The 21,164-nt window shown below is 49.1% G+C and overlaps 1 protein-coding gene across 3 annotated transcripts in view; it reads left to right on the top strand.

Moving 5' to 3' along the window:
- Zfyve28 (zinc finger FYVE-type containing 28) overlaps positions 1-21,164 on the top strand; it is a 40,098-nt gene that overhangs the window by 13,617 nt on the left and 5,317 nt on the right. For 2 of the 3 annotated variants that reach the window (XM_038309720.1, XM_038309726.1), the window contains 2 exons: positions 2,062-3,310; positions 11,572-11,645. In XM_038309720.1, the coding sequence (XP_038165648.1) occupies positions 2,062-3,310; positions 11,572-11,645 (1,323 nt within the window). Of the gene's footprint in view, positions 1-2,061; positions 3,379-11,571; positions 11,646-21,164 lie in introns of all 3 variants that reach the window. The other variant, XM_038309713.1, reaches the window with a different exon arrangement.

Consider the following 21,164-nt stretch of genomic DNA (forward strand, 5'->3'; position numbering starts at 1 on the left):
ATAGATAGCCATTTCCTAAACAGGACACAGAAGGGCTAACTGCAAAAACATATGTGGTTGGTGATACAGGGTTGAGCATTTACCTAGTGTGTGTGAGGCCCTGGGTTCAATTCTCAGCACCACTAAAAATATGATGCATTAGACTTTATTACATTTTTTTTCCTTTTTTTTTTTTTTGGTTTTTCGAGACAGGGTTTCCCTGTAGTTTCTAGAGCCTGTCCTGGAGCTAGCTCTTGTAGACCAGGCTGGCCTCGAACTCAGAGATCCGCCTACCTCTGCCTCCCGAGTGCTGGCCGGGCGGTGGTGGCGCACGACTTTATTACATTTTAAAATGTCACTTACCAATAGAAGTCTGCAAGAGAATGAAATCTGGGCTGAATGAAGAACTGGAGAATAGATCCATTAAGAACTTAACTCCAAAACACATAAAGAAAATCAATCAAAAATAAAAATGGGGGTACATTTTGAGTAGGCATCACACGCAGGATATGTAAGCACTGATAAGAATGCACACTGGAGCCCAGCTTCATTCCATCAGGCTAAGTAAGGTTCCGTTACACGTGGACCAGAGAGGACGTGTTCGTGAGGGCCCAGGGCAGAGCTGCCAGCGAGGCCACAGACCTGTTGTGTCCAGCTGCTCACCAACTGTTGTTGATCTTCATTGTCAGCTTGACAGGATTTAGATCATCTGGGAGACACATTGCTGGGTGTATCTTTCGGCCCTGCCTTAGACTCTTCCTAGCCACTGTCACAAAACCAGGCTGCATGTCCAAGCCTCAGCTTTAGTGTCCCCTTCTTGAGGAAAGCATCCCAAACTCAGCCAGGGGCCCTTGCTGCTCTCTTCTTGGCTTGTATTCCCTTCCTACCCGTTGTCATTACTGTTGACTGCATGTTGTTTGTACAGATGCTTAAACCTGCCTCAGCCACCTAGGAGAGAACCCTAAGTGGCTAGGCCATGCTTGCCTCCTTCCTACAAAACCATTGGTGTCCAGAGCCTGGCAGGCATGTGGCTGGTCCTTAGTAATAGTTAGGGTTTTTTTTTGTTTTTTGTTTTTAAAGGGGAGAGTTCCTAGGTAAACAGACATGTGTTGACATTATTCTTTAAAGCAGAGGTTCTCAACCTGTGTGCCATGACCCCTTTGCGTGTATCATGTGAGATATCCTGCACATCAGATATTTATATTACCATTCATAACAGTAGCAAAATTATAGTTATGAAGTAATAACAAAATAATTTTATGATTGGGGATAACTACAACATGAGGAACTATATTAAAGGGTCACAGCATTAGAAAGGTTGAGAACACCTGCTCCAAAGTTTTTATTGGTGCTGAAGAGATTGCTCCTCATAGCTAAGAGCACTGACTGCCCTTCCAAGGACCAGGGTTTGGTTCCCAGCACCCACATGGTGGCTCACAACCATTTGTAACTCCATTTCCAGTGGATTTGATGCTCATTCTGGCTTCCATGGGAACCAGGTACACATGGTACACAGATATACATGAAGGCAAAACACCCATATACATAAAATAGAAATAAATACGTTTTTTAAAAAAGCTTGTATTAGCCGGGCGGTGGTGGTGCACACCTTTAATCCCAGCACTCGGGAGGCAGAGGCAGGCGGATCTCTGAGTTTGAGGCCAGCCTGGTCTACAATAGCTAGTTCCAGCACAACTAGGACTGTTACACAGAGAAATCCCGTCTCAAAAAAAAAAAAAAACAAAAAGCTTTTATTAATACAGTCACAATATTCGTATGATCAAAGTCTCATACATGGTAGACAAATGCTCAACACTGAGCTATATTTCTGGCCAGTGAGGGCTTCCAGAATCTCATTTAAAAATATAATTTACAAATATAATTATAGCTACTTGCACTTCCACCCCTATGATGTAGAAGAGAGCTTCCTTTTGAAGTGGAGGGCACAGTGCATGCCAAGCACAAGTGCTTGCTGCCCGACTCTTCAGTGTGGGTGTCAGCTTTGGGGGATCGCCTCTGCAGTTGGCAGAGGCTACTGTGACATTTGAGACCCTCAGCCTGGTTTCTGTCTTGATCCTGCAGGGATCTGCTGCAGGCGCTGACTGAGGAAGAGCTGCACACACTGGAGCGGAGCCTCTGTGTTTCTCAGGATGTGGAGCTCCCCATCCGGGCAGATGCCCAGGCACCCAGTGCCCTGGCACCAGCTTTTTCTGCCTCCCTTCCCCCTGAAGAGCCACTTTCAGCCAGTGCCAGCAACCCAGAGGCAGAGCTGGCCTGCTCCATGCAGTATGATGATCAGGAGCTGGAGGAGCTCAGCCGCATGGTCCACAGAGCGGGAGATGAGATGTCATCTCTGCTTTCACCGCCCAGTGCCTGCCAGTCCCCAGCACATAGGCCAGGCCCAGAGGCCAGCCCCCGAGGGGAAGCCTCTCCAGCCAGAGCCCGGCTGAAATCAGGCAGTGACGAGGAGGAAAGGGTATTCTTCATGGATGATGTGGAGGTGACAGAGTCTCCTGCCAGGTCGGAATCCCCAGGGGGTACATTTGAGTTGACAGGTGACGTGGAGGGCAATGCTCAACAGAGAGGACAGGATAGCCAGGGTGGAGAGGTGGGGGTGGGTGCACCTTCCTTGGTGAAGGAGGAAGACCGGAGCAACAACAACATTGAGGACGACAAGATAAAGCTGGCCAGCCTTGTGGGCTCCACTTCCTGCAGCTGCCTGGACTCCCAGCTGTCCCTGGACAGCTGGGAGGTGAGTGCAGATGATGCTGAGACCGCCGAGATGATCGCACATCGGACCGGGGGCATGAAACTCTCGGCTACAGTCATCTTCAATCCCAAGTCTCCCACCTCCTTGGACTCAGCCGTGGCAACTCAAGAAGCCACAGGCCACGGTATTGCCCCAATGGAGCCCAGGGCAGAGGGGACAGCAGACAATTCACACAAACTCGGCACTGCAGCCACCAACTGCCTCCTCCACTCCTGTGTGTGCTGTGGGAGCTGTGGGGACAGCAGGGAGGATGCGGTGGAGCGCCTGCAGGAGAAATGTGGTCCAGGGAGCATCATTAGTGCCTCTAACCCTTCTGTAAGCTTAGCCAAGGCTGGGGACAAAGAGCCTGAGAGACTAGATGAGGTCTGGCATTCCCCCGATGTCACCCTGCCTGCAGAAGATGCCTCCAGTGGGCAGGAGCCCAAAGCCCCTGCTTCCAACAAGTGCCTGGCACACACCTCAGGGCCTCAGGTGGACACACCAAGCAGGTTGCAAGGAGAGGGTGAGGTCAAAGACCTGTCAGAGCCAGAGACCAGAAATCAAGACCCTGAGAAGTCCTCTGTGGCCTTGGGGGACAGTGCAAGAGAAGACATGGCTCAGACAGAACCCCAGCACCTGTCGGACTCCAGGTAAGTGCTGATTCTGTTCTAGGGACCAGACTTATTATCTTCTTGCATTCAGAACATGGCCTGGCCAATTCTCAAAGCACTGAGATGCTTCAATGTGGGGTTTCTTGGCCATCTGTTCCCAGGGCAGGTATGTGGTTGATGTCGAAAGGATGATGTATGGACTGGCCCCTGGAGGTACCCGTCCCACACTAAGTTAAACACCTTACCAATGATCTCCAGGGGGTATCTTTCAGGTAATGTTGGCACAGGGTCACCCCCTTTCATCTTGGTAGGCCATTCTAACCCTGGTGTAGCCCATGGTTAATGGGTGTAGGTGGGAACTAGGCACACAGCCTGCTGACCTTTGTTTACCGCCATTCCCGCTGAGCTTACACAGCTGGAAAGAGATTCCCAGAAACCCTGATTGTGGACAAAGGCGTGCTGAACTCTTGAGACTACCCTTGGGCAAATTCTTGGGCAGTATCCCAAGACCCCTGGCCTTCCTCAACTCTGTACTCTCTCTGTTCCTTGTGACTCTTCCCTCCCTAGAAGATCCCTCCCTGCTGTGGTCTGGTGATATCAGGGTGGGGTCTAGAGTAGACATGTTCCTTTAGAACTGAGGCCTCTGTCTTTGCCTCTCACCCGAGTGTTCTGTCCATAGCAGCTTTTGACATGCATTACTGATGTTTATTGTATGGTTTATTTTATCTTTAATGTTGGGGGTAGGAGGAGGAGCAAAGAGGCCAGCCCAGCCTGAGTGGTTCATACATGGTTGTGAATGTCTTCAGAACCCTGCCTTTTGGAGACCCAACTAGACAAGGGAGGGAGGGTAGGAGAGGGTCTCCACTTAGAGGTCCTGGAATCCAACACAGATGGGTGTGTACAGGTTGAGACAAGACAAAGGACAAGGTAGGGCACAGATGTAGGAGGAGGGTATTCTCGAACCAGGGGGCAGAAGCTTCTGGGCCATGGGCAGATGCTCCTTCCTGTCCCTCATCCCTTCCTGTGCAGCAAATGGTCACCACGTTCCCTGGAAGCATGTGGGGAAGAGCTGGTCAGGGTCTTGTGTCTGTCCTAAATCCAAAGGCTCTCCCGCTCACCACATAGCTCTTTGCTCTTCTATACACTGTGGGACTGGGCTGTAAAAGCCACTGTGGCAGAAGCTCCTAACCTGCCTACTCCCTAGCCACTGGTAACCTCGGATCTGCTTTTGGCATCTATGATCTTCTGACTGTGGACGTTGAGAATAAGTCATACCATGCAGGCCCTTCCATGTCCCTCATCTTCTCCTGAGCAGTGTTTCCAAGGGTCATCGACTCTGCAGCTAGAGTGACACTTGGTGCCCTCCTCCAGCTGTGTCACCTCACTGTGCAGAGGGGCCCTGCCATGTCTCTCCCCTGTGTCACCTCACTGTGCAGAGGGGCCCTGCCATGTCTCTCCCTTGTGTCTCCTCACTGTGCAGAGGGTCCCTGCTCTGTCTCTCCATGTCTCTCCCCTTTGTCTCCTCACTGTGCAGAGGGGCCCTGCTATGTCTCTCCCTTCACAGCTGATAATGTGTAGGGTGTTTTGTGGCTGCTAATGTTGCTGTGGAATTCTTTTTCCAGTTTTGTGTGGACGGGTGTTTTCATTATTTTGGGACTCTAAGAGTAGAACACGCAGATCATCTGGCAGCTAGTTGTTTTCCACATGCCTGAGGCTACTTCCATTCTACAAGTGTTTATGTGAGGGGTTCAACTTCTTAACATGGTCTATGATTTTTAGGTAATTTTCTGTCTTTAGGGCACAACCCATCAGTATTCAGTCAGTCAATTGCCTTGTCAGATGCACACCTGTAGTTTCAGCCCTTGGCAAGCTGGGGCAGGAGAATGGCAAATTTGAAGCCAGCTTGGGCTACAGAGTGAGAACTTGTCTCAAAACCAACCAAACAACAAGAACCAAAGTGACTTGAAATTGCCTGTTCTTGCAGTGTTGAACTTTGCATAGATTTATAGGAACCACCACTTCTATTTAATTCCGTTTTAGAATGACATATAGAATGTTTGCATGCTTTCTAGACAAATCTACACAAATCAGGTGTAAAGAAGTCTGTCTAGAGGGACTTTACTCTCTCGTGTCTGAAGGGAAGAGGTGTTAAGTTTTGTGGCCCAGGGGTGGACAGCAGGGTGCTTGCTACTGATGTTAGGCAGATGGCTCTGAGCTCCAAACCCTCTTCTCCACCTGGCTTCCTAACCTCTAGCCCAAGACCTTACCAGACTCTTTTTGGAGATACCCCTACTTACCTTTACCGAAAAGTAGAGCCCAGACAAGGTTGGGCCGGTGTGCATTCAATCAGACCCTGATGTCTGCAGGGCTACATCCACACTCCCACTATTGTAGATGGTGCCGCTGTGGACTCCTACTGCAGAGGTCTCTCCTGTTCCTGAGGTAGCCCCAGCTTCATAGCCGTGTCACCTGGAATGAATTAACTTCCCAAAGGCTGCCAATGGCTACTTTGAGGCCTCTGGCTCAGTTTCTTGGTGAGTGAATTATTTTCATACAAGGCTGTCACAAAAACCCAAAAATTCCTTAACGGAAGAGTTGTGTTTTATTTTTTTAAATTTTGACTTGCGCTCTCTTTCCTATTTGTTCAGGTAACAGCCAGCAAAAATCTAACATCTGGAAGCTTCTCCCACCCTGAAAAGGGTCTTTCACAACATGCCTCTGCATTTAGACCCAGTCCAGCTCACCACACACTCAAAACTCAGCTGTGGAAAGGTGAGACAACCCACCTGTTGGTTCAGAAGACCTCCCACCTTCCAGGAAGCCTGTTTAGAAGATACAGAGGGTCTGAAGAGCAAGCATTTTGCAGGAGACCAGAACCTCCGACAGTTGTATGTTGGCCCAGCACTGTGCTCTAGGGAGCTGGAAGAGGTCAGCCTACAGCCACCTGCCTATCACTCCTGACCCGGCACTGGCAGAACTGGCATGGGAGCACTGGTCATGTGTTCTGTGTCATGAGCACATGTCTCAGGGGCCAAGCCAGGTACCGGAACCCACCCAGGAACCAGATGAATGTGGCAGGTCCTTCAGGACTACAAGGAGATGATACAGCAGTGTGTTCTCAAAGAGGCAAGAGGCCAGCCACATGCAGGCATAACATTTGCTGAAATGCAGAGTGAGACCTCAGGTCTGGCTAGTGGGACAACATTGTGACCAAGTTTTCTCATGATGCACGTGGTCTCATGCACAGGGGTGCTCTATTCGTCAGGGCTTTCTAAAGGAACAAAACTCTGTGCGTGTGCGTGTGTGTCTGTGTGTGTGTGTCTGTGTGTCTGTGTCTGTGTGTGTGTGTGTGTGTGTGTGTGTGTGTGTGTGTTTGGGGATTTGCTAGGTTGTCTTATAGGATGCGGTCTGAGACTCCAGCAATGGCTGCTCATGCCAGTAAGGCTGCGAACCTGGTAGTTGTTCAGTCCATAGGCTGATGTCACCCTGAAGGATTCCCGGGGAACTGCTCACTTCAGTCCATGCTGCAGCCCTGGATAAGCTGATTCTAATATGGTTGAAGGACTGTCTCAACAACACTCTAGATGACCAGTGGAGTAAGGACAAGCAGGCAGAAAGCAAAGTTTCCTTCTCCTCTGTCCTTCTAGGGGCCTATGACCAGGTGTCACCCACATTAACTGTGGGTCTTCCTGCTTCGGATAACCTGACTAAGAAAATCCCTCACAGGAGTGCCCAGCGTCTTGTTTCAGTTGCATTCTGTATGCATCGAGTTGACAGTCAGGATTATCCGTCATAAGCGGGCTGTGATTCTCCTCTAACTCTGCAGCTGGGAGACAAACTTGGATGCTAATGTCTGCCTCTCCCTAGTGTCCCTGAAGGGGACAGTTACCTTCACTCTCGCAAGCAGCAGGAGCCATTTCACTGCTGCTATGACTTAGTCATGGGGTTCACCCCTCATCTGGCAGGTGGCCTCTGGTGCAATGTGGCATGGAGTGTATAATGAAGCGTGGGTAGGCCCTGGGCTCACAGGCTTCTGTCCAGTATGTGAAACTTACCTCTCTGTGCTACAAATGGGAGAGAAGCTGGGAGCTGTGACAAGAGACCTGCCTTCAAGGCTGGAGTCCCCCATTTCCCTGGAGTGTGTGTGGCTAGAAGGTGGAGGGTTGCCCCTGTCGGGGCCAACCCATGCTGGGAGCAGATGGGCCTGGAAGAGAGTGTGGGCCCTGCTGGAGAAGCCCCTCCCCAGGTGGTCTTCTAGTCCCTGCTGACTCAACCATCACCATCACCCAAGGGTGGCAGCACAGATGCACTGACCCTGCTGAATGAATGTTCTGGAACCTGTGTTCTTTAGTTCTTTGCTTTCTGCTGGCTTCTTTCCTATCTGTTCAGTGGTCAGAGATGAACTTTTTTTGGGCAGGGGGAGTTGACTTTATTTAGTTTGTTAGTTTGGTTTTTTGTTTGTTTGTTTGGTTTTTCAAGACAGGGTTCCTCTGTGTGGAATAGCCTGGCCTAGGACTTGCAGAAATCCACCTTCCTCTGCCTTCTGAGTGCTGATGTTAAAGGCGTGAGCCACCACTGCCCAGTGAAAGTTGACATTTTTAAAAAGCTGGTTTTCTCCCACCTGGCCTTAGCTTCCTGACTCAAAACATTCTTTGGTGTCAACTCCATTGGCTGCTTGCCAGAGGATGAAAACCACTCAAGCCCATCTCCTACCTTGGACATTGCAAAAGTGTTTGCTGTAGAAATGACACTGATCCCTTTTTTTAAACCTCCGATTGTAAGTGTGGTCCCTGTTCATTGTAAAAACTTTAAAAACATTAAGAAGACTAAAAGAAGTAAATAAAAATTTCCATATTTTGTGGATAGTTTTATTTTTCTACTAAAAGCATGATGCTGTAAGCATTTCTTCACAAAGTTCTCTTAAAACACAACTCTAGGGGCTGGGGAGATGGCTTAGTGGTTAAGAGTACTGACTGCTCTTCCAGGGGACCTGGGTGCAATTCCCAGCACCCACACAGTAGCTTGCAACTGTCTGTAACTCCAGTTCTGGGGACTCTACTGCCCTCTTCTGGCTTCCTATGGGCAGCCGGCAAATAAGTAGTACATAGACAAACCTGCAGGGAAACACCCATACACACAAAATTCAAGATGAAAAGAAACCTGTCCTTCTGATTGAAATGGTATTGTGTCAGTGGACGTAGTCCAGTTACTCTGTGTTCTCAGTTTCTGTGTTGTTAGCCTTGTACAGCTTTCTTTGTTTCTTTTCTCTTTAGAATTTACCCCAGGGTCTAAGAGAGACAAACATGGATCCAACTAGGAAGGAGAAAAAGACAAGACCTCCAGAGTAAATTGGGAGCTTAGCGGGCAGGAGAGAGGGAAGGAAGAAAGGGGAGTGGGAAAAAAGTATAGCTTCAATAAAAACAATTTAAAAGAAGAATTATACCAGGGTCTAGAATGAACACCACAAAGGTCAATGACTTCCCAGAGAAGCCCTGACTTAATGTACACAGCATGCATCCTCCAAGGTGTGCCCATCCTTGCCAACACAGACGTCCACTACACATCTTGCCAACCTGGGAGGCAAAGCCTGGCCCCCTGTGGGCTATGTGCTCTTTTTTGGTGCCTGAGACTTTCCTTGGTTTTTCCTTTGCCTCACTGTACAGCTGATTTTCTGGCTTTTCTCTTTGCCCACAGCATCCCTCTTTCGGGTGTTCATAGCAGACACCTTTTTCTGATCTCTTACTGACCGTTCACTCTCTTGTGTTGGTGCCTCTGGGTTTACAGATGTCTTTAGTTCTATTTTGCATAACTAAGTTTACACAAAATGTGGAGAATTTGTTCTCCTGCTTTCTGCTGCTCTATCGCTGTGTGTGTTGTATGCTGTGTTGCTCCTTGTCTCCTGGTCGCCATGGTTTCTCTCCATCAGCCCTGCAGCAGGGATGCCTAGTGTGAGGTGAGGCTTGGAACCACACACAAGGAACTGGGCCACCTGGCCTTTGTCTTGTTTGGTTGTGGTTTTAAAATTGGGTCTTTTTATATAGCTCAGGCTGGCCTTGACTCTACAGGCTTGCTTCAGCCTTCAGAGTGCTGGGTCTGTAGACATCTGCCACCACACCTGACTCCGTCCAGCCTTTGAAAGTGTCAGCCTGTAATTGCTAGACTGATTGCCATCCCAACTGATCTCTGACTTTGACTCAAGCACTGGGGAATGGTCACCATTTGTGTCTCTCCTTCAGAAGTCTGCCTGCTCTGTGTGTTTCCACTCTGTGGTTGCACCCTTGTTGAGGATGATAGGAACTTCCAGGGCTACCCTAGGCTAGGCCATGTGCCTTGACTGCTTTATCTTGCAGCCTTGAGGTAGCAGCCGGTCACAGTGAGGGAGATTCTTCTATGGATCGATTGTTGAGTGCCCCTTCCCCCATCCCCGAGAAGTGTCAGACGTAGCAGGATGGGCAGGCTCGGGGCTGGGAAGGTGTGCACTTGCGTGGGCTTCATAGCCTATGCTTGTTCTGTCATCTGCAGGTGAACCAATGGCGTTTCTCAGCCCATTAGCTTCTTGGTAAGGAAGAAGCAACACGGCACAAGGACTTGCCACACTCTTTCGCCTTCTCTCCCCTCACCACCCCGGTCGCCCCTCCTGCAGCGCTCACCATTTCCAGCCTTTGTCACTGCTGGTGCCCACCGTGGTTACTCTGACCCCTCCTTCTTTAGGATTGTCTCTCATGGTCAGGCCTCACCATCTTGGTTGTTTTCCATCCTGACTTTGTGCTCTCTGTCACAGCTCTAGATTTTGCTGCCTTCAGAACCCGTTTCTGCTGTGTTCCACTCTCAAGGGACAGATGTCAACAGCAGGGGAGGTTTATGCCTCAAGCTTAAGTTTTCAGTTCAACCTCTCCTTTTCTGTCCTATCTCTGGCCTCAGATGGGTACCTATCTCTTTGTTATGGTCTGAACCCTTCTGCTCTTGATGGGATGAGAACTATGGCTCATGCGAACCAGGGCCCTGGATGCTGTGGCAACCCCAGAGAGAAGCCTGCAGCCCATGCTGTGTAGACAGAAGCTCCAGCACCCCAGCCCCTCTTTTCTCCACAGAGAGGTAGCAGATTGAGGTCTACCTGTTACCTCCAGGCCATGTCAGCCCACTTCCGGTGCCCAGCCTGGGAGGGCAGGTAGGCCAGCACATCAGTAAAACAATAGTGTGCTCCCAGCTGGCTCTGATCACACACAGAATCCCACCCAGCCAACAGATGTCAGGCCAACCCTGAGCCAACCCTAGTGTCTCAACCCTGTGTCACCGCTGCCTTCTGACCTCAGTGGCATGAGAAGGCATGCTCTTCCTTCTACTGCAGAAAACAGCTGCAGCATCTGGAGCCCCAGGGTGTCTGAGGCATCCCGAGGGCATCAGCCCTACACTGTACTTCAGAGGGAAGAGGAGGCAAGTCAAGGGACAGGAGTCGCAGAGGCAGTACTACTGGGCACAAACCTCACCTGGCACCAGCGTGCTCTCCTGAGGTTTCTGAAGACAAGAACCTCCTGGGGAGGGGGGGAGGCTCAGCAGGGGACCAGCGCTGGGTGAGGCTGACAGGGAGACTTGATCTGTAAGTCCTGCTTTGATCTCGTGGCTGTGGAGCTTGGGGCCACAGGCCTTGGAGCTCTTGCCCTCTCTGCCAGGCTATGCACACCAAGTGCTATTCCTTCAGGAGCCACCTAGGGCCAGGCACTGAGTGTTGTCCTGGACCCTGCAGCCACCATTCCTAGTGAGGTATGTTTGAGATCCCATGTCTGCAGGGATCACAAAGGCCCCATCCACTGCACCCTCTGGAAGGAAAGCAGGAATGACTTGAGATGAGGCACAATGGTGCCATCAAGCCAGCTGTTCACAAGTGATATCTTGGGGGCTGGCACAGGGCAAGATTCAGATGATCTACCATAGTCTGGCTGCATGGGGGCTGGGTTCTCCCATGAATCCCATCTTGGCACTAGTCACATGACCTCCCAGGTCAAAGGAATCCCTGGGAAGACAGTGGCAATCTGTGTAGTATTGTATATAGCAGTGTACATAGGGTCTAGCACCTGTGTATATAAGAGGATTCCAGGTAAGGGAGCGCCTTCTATGTGGTGGGCTTCCAGCTGGTGTAAATAGGCCTGGCCAAAGGAATGGCCATGACTACAGGATTCCCCTGTAACAGTCCTTGCAGCCTGCCCCTCAGCCCTGACTCCATCTTCTCTCTAGCCTGGTCACTTGGCAGCTCCCACATCTCATGACCAACCACACCCTGCTCCTTATGCAGCTGCATCCTCCAGCAAGTGCCCAGAAGAGATCGGCCGGTTTCTAAGGTGGGGACTTGCTGGCCAGAGCCACTCCTCAGCTGCCTTTCCTTATCTCTGTCTGTGCACTCAAACCAGAGGACCCACTTCTGCATCCCTCTGTGTTCTGCCTCCGGTCACCGTTTGCTTCCTTGGGCCACAGCACTTGCCCCTGTGTTATGACATCTTTCTTGATTCTTTCCAATGTACAGTCTCTTAACATTGTAGCATGACACTGTCCTCTACAAAGTTCACACCCAAGAACTGTAGTTGGGTCAAATGTAGTGGCGCACACCTTTAATCCCACCATTTTGGAGGCAAAGACAAGCAATTTTCTGAGTTTGAGGCCAGCCTAGTCTACATGTTGAGTTCTAGGCTAGCCAGGCCTACATAGTAAAGATCCTATATTAAAAAAATATGTATCTTCCAGGCGGTGATGGTGCATGCCTTTAATCCCAGCACTTGGGAGGCAGAGGCAGGCAGATCTCTGAATTCAAGGCCAGCCTGGTCTACAGAGTAAGTTCCAGGACAGTCAGAGCTAACAGAGAAACTCTATCTTGAAAAATCAAAATCAAAATTGTTTAGATAAGCTTCTAGTTCTGGACTCCAGTTCAGATACACCTTATACCATGCCATCAGCATAGTTCCCATTGCTGCTTTTGTTGAGCCAATAGGGCACTTTGCCAGTGCGGTCTCGGGTATTCTGTGGCTGCCTTTGAGCAGGCATTTCTATGGTTACCCCTGCTGATCCATGGCTGCAGTGGCCTGCCCTAGCTGACTCCAGCTGCTGGACCACCTGCTAGAGCCATCCGCAGTGTCTCCTAGCAAGTTCATGTGGCATGGTGCTGCAACTCCTGTGTGTCTGGATGGGACTTAGAAGCCTCATTAGGGAAATGCACTGGCTCAAGTTAGCAGCACCATGGCCTGTTGTTGGTTGTTTTTACTCTTACTTTTTTAGCTTTTTTTGGGGGGGGGGGCACTCAGCTCCCAAATATATTACATGCAGAGGCTTATTTTTATTTATAAATACCAGCCTTAGCTTGGCTTGTTTCTTGCCCCTTTCTTAACTTAAATTATTCTAACTTTGGTCTCAGAGCTTTTATCTTTTTCTATTCCTCATATTTTTCCTTTCCTTCTTAATCCGTGTCTGGCTGTGTAGCTGGGTGGCTAGCCCTTCAATCCTCCTCCTTCCTCTCTTGTTCCCAGATCTTTTTCTCCCAGATTTCTCTTCATATTTATCTATCGTCTCTGTCTGCCAGCCCCTCCCATTTCTCCCTTCTGGCTTGCTATTGGCCGTTCAGCTTTTAATTAGATTATCGGGTGTTTTAGATAGGCACAGTAACACAGCTTCACAGAGTTAAACAAATGCAGCATAAACAAAAGTGTAACACACCTTAAAATAATATTTTACAACAATGGCCTAGAGGGCAGTGGGCCCTCAGAATATCCCCAGGCTTAGCGCTCTTGGGACTTGAAGTCTCATTGTTGATATTTTCCCTTCTTCCATCCTTTCCCCAGTTTCTTCCCTGTTCTATTCTGCTCAATTATGTATAGTGTGTATGTGTCAAAGTGATTGTATGTGTGCTCGTATGTACACATATATACATTTGTTTACATGTAGGCATATATTACATATGTAAATGCACTTTTTGCTTATCTGCGCTTCCTTACTTTCTTAGTGCACACACCTACTTCATACTTAGTTAGCAAGTAGTGATGTGGAGGTTAGGGTCTCATACCATAATAACAGGACCTTCCTAAGAGCTGGCTGAGTGCCACCCTGGTCCTGACTGTGTCCCGGAGCCCTGATGTCTCCTGAATGTGTGAGCAGCATTGTAGGCTGATATCTAGATGAATCTGGGGCAGGGAAGATGGGCTTAGAACCTGGTGGTCAGACAGGACCCACAAGAGTAGTTTTGGCATCTGTGGAGGGATGGCTGTGGCAACTGAGAGGCAATCTTCAGATTAGGCACCATTGTACTCAGTCCCAGAGAGGAAGGACTGTAGACTCTGGCTCACAGGAGATGCAAAGTCTCCCTCCCTCCTGGGGTGAGGTCACGGGGGTGAGGATTTCCTTCCCAGCGTGTCCTGCACATGTATCTCTCAGGTGGCGCTGACGGACTGCAGGCTCTGCCTGCTCACAGAGGCCGTTCCATCACCGTTGCCATCCAGGTTGGCCTCTGTGAGGATGGGGCCTCCCAGACCTGCCTGATGTCTCCTCTAGTCCTCTGCCTGGATAGTCAGCAGCCAACTGTAGCTGTTAGAGCCTACGTGTTACCCTTAAGGACAGCTGTGGAGTCTTGCTCACAGTGTAGTTTCTGGACTTCCATACTCAAATCTGGAGATATTTCTAGCACAGGCCCCAGGATGTCTAGGATCAGTCATGAGGGTGATGTGTCCACAGAATATGAGCAGCTTGGTCATATTCTAATATTGGTCATTCCATAATGGGGCAGCTTCTATTCTGTTGTCCTATCTAGATCTTCAGAGGGCTGTTGAGGCAGCCTGTGACCCCAAGGGCTGTCCTGGTGGCCTTAACCCTCTCTTCCCTGTTAGCCAAATGAGCTTTGTCTCGACCCTATGTTGCAGGTCTAGGGTACCACAGCAGGAGGACTGATCATCTCAGGCCCACCCCTCCACAGTTTGTGGTCAGGTAACCATCTTTTAAGGACTGACGGCCTCACTTCCCCATTTTGTAGATTAAGTAAACTGAGGCCCTGACAGAGGTGGTGATACATGGGAACCTCCAGCTCATACTGTTTAATTTCCTGAGAGTCCTTTGCCTTGCCTGGGACCCCACCAGTACATTGGCAGCATGGGACTTGAATGTGTGGTCTTGGTCAATAGTTGGTAGAGAGACTGAAACTGTAAAGAATGCTCCTGTCAAGCCAGATTGCCCATCTCAAAGGGCAGCCCTTGTGGACCTAGTACCTGCTGTGTCGTGGTCATGGTCAGGACTACTTGCTGCCCCACAGTGACTCTCTATGTCTCAAAGGGTCCTTTGATTACTGTAGAATGTGAACTAAAAATCTGATCCTTTTCCTGCCTCAGAAAAAGCCTCTGGGTGACAAGGAGAGAGGCAGGAGACATAGAATTTCATAGGTTAGAGAAGGGTATCCCCTCAGCCTCATCCACCCTCACATGGTTGGAGTCCCTAGCCTGGGATGCTACTAAGTCACCCTGAGAGACTTGGTAGAAGCAACTAGGCCCTAGTATCCTTAGTGAAAATTGCGTGTCACCAGAAACACAACCCCATGGGGTGCTGTCTCTCTTAGAGACATCTCAGCTTTCTGCCTTCCTTGATTGCCTGTGGCCTGTCTTCAGGTGCTGTGGCATTCAAAGCCCGCACACAGAAGCATGAATCGAGACCACCTCTTGCTGTGTTCCGTGTCCAATTTGCAGGCTGAATGCAGCAGCAAACACTCTTTGCAGAATGTTTTCCTAGATGTATAAACATTGATTACAAGCTCCAACTCCCATAAACAACTTAAGCTATAATTATATGTTAGGTATGACTGTTTCCGTTGACTGCTTCGAACACTGTAAACGTGCCGCTTGCATGGACAGCTTCTACTTATGGTGTGGATGTCCCCTCCCTGCAAACCACTCTGCGCATTATTGCCCGGAGGCAGCTGTACTGCGATCTCACTGACCGGATCTTCTTTGTTTGGTCATCAGGACATTTTCCTGCCATTCTGTGGGTAAAGGGATCTTGTCTCTGGACCAGGCCATCCATTGGGTCATCCAGTGGGTGTGAGATGGTCTCGGGGCGGGGAGGGGCTCACAGATTCCACATCTAGATTAGAGCAAGAGTTACTCTAACAAAGCACCAGACGGTGAGGATGCCTAAGCCCACACTTTGCTCTCACATTTTAGAGGCTGTCATAGTGCACTTCCGCTGAAGGTTCTGAGCCTTCCTGCCTCCTCTAGTTCCTAGGGCCCCTGGAATTTCATGGCTGATGGAAAGTCTTTTCTGTCCCTCATAAGAACACTTCAATCAAGGTTTTCTCATCTTGAGATCCTTCCACTGAAGAATCTCAAAAGCGTCTCTTTCCCAACAAGCTCACAGCCCAACCTTCTGGGGTATGAAGTGGGTGTGTCACACTTGAGGGCATGTGGCTTTCACCATGGCATCTGAATCTTGGGCTTCTGACCATTCTACTCTCCCACTGCTCCCCAGAGGAGCCCCCAATGACTATGTCTTCATGATACCATCAGAGAAGTCATCAGGAAAAGTGCCTGGCCAGCGGCAGGAGGCTGCTGCAAGCCCTGCAGGCTACTCCGCTTCTTAATTCACGTAGCATCAGGTCAGGAAAGCCTGTTTGTGTAAGGACTCCTTTGTCTGTTCCTCAGACGTGAAGGCTAGTGTGTGTATTGGGGTCCTTTGGTGTAGGTCCAGAGTAAGAAGAATGTTACAGGTTTTACACACTCACTAAATATGCTGTCTAAAAGATGAGTCCATAAGCACTAATCAGTCAGGCTTGGGACAGGAAGAGTTTTATATTGTGGAGTCTATTTGTGACCCAGCCAGGCATGGTTTCCCCCATAGGACATTGTGGTGGTCTGAAAGAAAATGGCCCCCCAAAGGGAGTGGCACCATTAGCAGGTGTGGCCTTGTTGGAGGAAGTGTGTCACTGTGGGGGCGGGCTTTAAGGTCTCTTGTTCAAGATTCCCTCAGTCTGACAGGCAGTAGACGTACTGCTGCCTTTTGGTCAAGATGCAGCTAGCACCACATCTGCCTACACACCTCCATGCTCCCCATCATGATGATAATGGACTGAACCTCTGAAACTGTAAGCAAGCCACCCCAATTAAATGTTTTCTTCATGAGAGATGCCGTGGTCATGGTGTGTTTCCACAGCAATAAAAACCCAAACTAAGACAGACACTGGAACATATTCCGAAAGAGCGTGAAGCTCCTAGAGGCATGCAGGAAAAGAACGTGGTGGGCCAGGGACATAGAAAATCCTATGGCCGCCTTGTGCCCGGCTTCTCTGTGATAGCACAGGGCGAGGCTGAGAGGAGTGAACAAGGGGAGAGAGGTTAAAGGGACAGGAGATGAGGGGTCTGAAAAGAGGAGAGAACTCCTGACTTGTATGCAAAGCTCCTCTGCCCTGGACGGTGGGAGTCTTGCTAGGAGCTGCACTGTTTAGGGACAGTACCTGGTACAGCCCACATACCGGGCTCATCTGAGTCATGGGGCACTCTGGAGACATGGGACACTCCTCCACGAATAAATGTCTTGGGGCTTTTGTGACAAAGTATGACAAACAGCAGTAGATGCTGCAGAGGGAAATGGTCATTCTTCAGTCTTGAAGGCAGGAAGTCAGTATCAGGGAGTCTTGGAGTGGTTCTATCAGGGGCTATGAGGAAAACTGTCCCAGGCTACCCTTCTGCTCCTGGTGGTGGCCAGGTGAGTTCCTTTTGACTTGAGAAAATGTCACCCCCAACCCATGCCTTCGTCACCATGCTGTTGTTTCTGCATGCGTGTCTGTGTCCAGGTTCACTCTTTTTATGAGGATACTAGTCCCGATGGGTCAGGTCCCTACCCTGCTCTAGTATGACCTCATCTGCTTTCATAATACCCACCAGGATGCTGTTTGCGAGTAGGACCCTCTCTGAGGTCCTGCAGGCTAGGACTTCATCATGCGAATGAATGGACTCCATTCAACCCAGCACAGCGAACATCTCTCCCTGCTAGAGCCAAGCAGGACTGTAAGGTGCCTGATGTTCAGCATGCTGACCATCTGCTATGGGTCACTGCTGGTCTGCAAAGAGGATGTGTCTTTGGCAGATGTTGCTAAAGCCTGTTCATACAAGGGTATCCTGCCCTGCCTGTCTTAGTTTAGGGTCACCGTTCCTGTGAAGAGGAAAGGATTTATTTCCATATAATGGTTCACCATCAAAAGCAGTGGGGGGCAGAAACTCAAAAACAGGGCAGGAACTTGGAGGCAGGAGCTGATTAGAGACCATGGAGGGGTGCTGCTTACTGGCTTGTTCTCCATGGATAGTTCAGCTTGCTCTGCTGTTATAGAACCCAGGACTACCAGCCCAGGGATAGCACTATCCACATGAGCTGGGTCTGCCCTCATCAATCACTAATTAAGAAAATGCCCTACGGGCTTGCCTACAGTCTAGACTTAAGGAGATATTTTCTTCATTGAGGTTTCTTTCTCTCAAATGACTTTAACTTGTGTGGTGTTGGCAAAACTATCTAACACACTGCCTAACCCATGACTCATGAGAAGGCAGAACCAGACATGCTGTGGCCATGCTCTCTGGAGCTTTACTCTGGAGGACTGAGATGTCCAGGATAGTAGGACTGACCAGGCCTAGGGCCTTAGTGTGGTCAGCAAGTCCTTCCTGTCTAACTTCTGGGTAGGCAATACTTGCCTGTTATTTTCACCTCAGGGGACAAATCTTCAGCAACGTGTTTGGTCTGGCTCCCACTGTGCCCTGGCCCATTCAGCACCTCTCTCTTCTTTATGCCTCTTGGTGCCATTCCCATGAGCAGGCCCAAGGGTGCCACCTACTGCTGGCTGCCACTTCCTTCTCTTCGAGGAATAGAATATTTATTTGTTTGTTTGTTTGAGACTGGGTCTCGTTATGTAACTCAAGCTAGCCTCAAACTTACCTTTCTTCTGCCTCCTCCCCAAAGCTGGGATTATAGAGTGTACCGCCATGACTGCTTTAGTTATTCTTCTCACCAGAAAAAGAAATACTTGATATTTCCCAATATCTCATCTATGCTTGTATGATACTCTAGTTTTTTTAGCTGGTAATTATTTATTATTTTGTGGTTGGAGGGCAGGGACATACATGCCACAGTGATTTTGTGGAAGTCATGGGACAGTGCAGGCATCAGCTCTCTCTCTGTGTGTGGCCCCTGGACTAAACTCGGGTCCTCAAGCTTAGCAGTGCGTGCCTTCATCTGCTGAGCCATCTCGAAGGCCATTTTACTTACTATCATTTCCAGTATGTTCTGTCATGCCTATTGCCCTCAATGCCTTTACTCTATTCTTTACCCTGGTTGTTTTTTTATTGTGTTTTACTTTTAGTGAATGAAATTCTGACATCACTTTAAGTGTGATGTCAGCTGTACTGTAATGCCACACTTGCGGCCTCGGTCAGCCACCATTACCTTCCCTCTCCAGCACGTCCTTTTCTAAGCTGAATTCTGTCTCCATGTACCTGCCCCAGCCCTTGGCATCTACCCGCTGTATTTACTGTCTCTTTGGATTAACCAGCTCTAGAGACCTCGCATAATAAAGTCTCGTAGGATTTGTCTGTTGTATCTGGTTTCTTTCACTTAGCATGTTTTAGGGCTCATCTACGTTGGAGTATTGCCATAGTCTCTCTCCTTTTGAAGGCTAGATACTATTTCACCGCCTTGTTTATACTCTCATGCTCTTTCCTGGACTCTTGGGTTTGTTTTCACTCTGGGCACATGAAGAATGATGCTCAGAGCATCTGTACAAATGTATCCCTGGGTCCCTATTTTCAGTGCCTTTGAGAGAGCTGGGGTGATGGCATGTGGCTTTAATCCTAGCACTTAGGAGGCTAAGGCAGGGGGATCATGAGGTCAATCTGGGTTATACAGTGACACCTTCTCTAAAACAATAAAATCAGGCAGGTATAATGTCCCACTCTTGTACTCCCAAGATAGTGGTAGATAGAGGCAGAAGGGTCAAGAGTTCAAGGCCTTCCTCACTACAATAGCGAGTTTGGAGTTAGTGTAGTCTATACGAGGCTCTGTCTCAAAAAATAAATAAATTACTGAGCCAAGTGCAGTCCTTCCTTTAATACCAGCACTCAGGAAGCAGTGGCAGGCGTAAGTTATCAATTGGTGAGGCTAGGGTATATGCATCTAGGGTATATGCAGAAGGGGAGGAAGTCTTCTCCCCTTCCTTCCTCAATAATCAGCAGAGTGGATAAGGCCCACATCCCCAGAGAGAAGTCAGGGGCTTTACCTCTAAATGAAATGGGGCCATCTAGATGTGGGGGCCTGGAGCTCATCCTAAGGATCCCAGCAGGACACCAGTTTCTGAGGCTCAGCATGCCCAGCCCTGTCTCAGATCTCCAGGCTTCTCTGTGTGCCAATAGACATTCTCTGCTTTAGAGTATGACAACGGAAGAGCAATTAGAGCAAGACAGCATCTGTGAGTATCCCATCCAGTAATGAAGAAACTCACAGGGCTCTAGGGCTTCTTCCAGGCCTAGCCCCTCCTTCCTCGATTGTCCACCAGTGTTGAGTGTTCATGGCATCTCACCTTTGTGCTTCCAACTGTGTCTGTGTCCAAGCCTTGTGTGTTTTCCCACTGCGTGTCCAGGGGCTCATACAATATGTAAGTTAAATCATGCATATAGTGGGCTTGGTAGCCCTGGGAGTGGGTGGTCAGATTGTGGTTAACTCTGTATCCCATCATGGAGGTTTGGGCTCCTTCCCAGTTTTCTTCTGGAATATGGAATGCTGTCACAAAGATTCAGTTGTGTCGGTAGACATACAGACAGAGGATTCAGGGTCATGTTGGCAATGGTCCAATGAGCTGTAGAACTGGGGCAGGGTTACACAATTTTATTTTGATGGCACCAAAATACTTTTCCAAATGGTTGCAGTAAATTGCTCTCCAACAAGACAAAATTCTGCTTTCTGCTCCTGTTGGGCAGGCTTTCCTCTAAAATACATCAAATAGTCAAGTACCCACAAGAATTTGAGACAAGACTTTGGTATAGAAAATAGACCAATAAATAAATCACTTTGCACCAAAAGGAAAAGAGACAGTGTAGGTCATCAGTTGCTGTCTATCAACTGACTGGGGTGCTTTTACTATACCTAGGGAGAATCTGCAGTAGACAAGAAGCTCTCCCAGTGCTAGCAGTCCTGGGCCCCTGAATGCCAGAGGCCTAGGGGTTAGAGAGGCAGACACAAAGGCTAACAGCTCCAAGCAGGGCTTTATTGTTCCAGGGTAGAGATTTAGATGCTTCAGGCTTAGACACTCTGATTGGAGACCTGTTGTTGTGGTCTTAAACCACCAACGGCCCTGCTTCTTGGCACCAGTGAGAAGCAGCTAGTTTAGAGCTAATGAATGGTCCTTGGGTGCTGGTGTGCTCAGCGCTACAGGGAGCAGTATCACAGCCTAGGGTGATTGGCAGCTTTCTGAAACTTCTGGCAACTAAGGCCTGCAATTTTCCTTCTCTAGTTCTTACCAGCCTTCTGCCTTTCATGTGTTTATTTAATGTGCGTGGGTGTTTTGTCTACATGTATATTTGTGTACTACATGCATGCCTGGTGCCCGTGGAGACCAGCAGAGGGAGTCAGATCCCTTAGAACTGGAGTTACAGACAATTGTGAGGTAGGATGTAGGTTCTGGGAAGCTGATTCTGGTCCTCTGGAAGAACGGCCATTGCCTCTAGCTGCCAAGTCTTCTTCTAGCCCTTCCCGTCTGTCTCTGGCCTCTCAGCTTGTGCCCTGCCATTTCTTACCTGCTCTCTATTTTCCCTGCCCCTTGTTATCTCCGC

Source organism: Arvicola amphibius, chromosome 1 (assembly GCF_903992535.2).
Source record: "Arvicola amphibius chromosome 1, mArvAmp1.2, whole genome shotgun sequence".
Lineage (NCBI taxonomy): Eukaryota > Metazoa > Chordata > Mammalia > Rodentia > Cricetidae > Arvicola > Arvicola amphibius.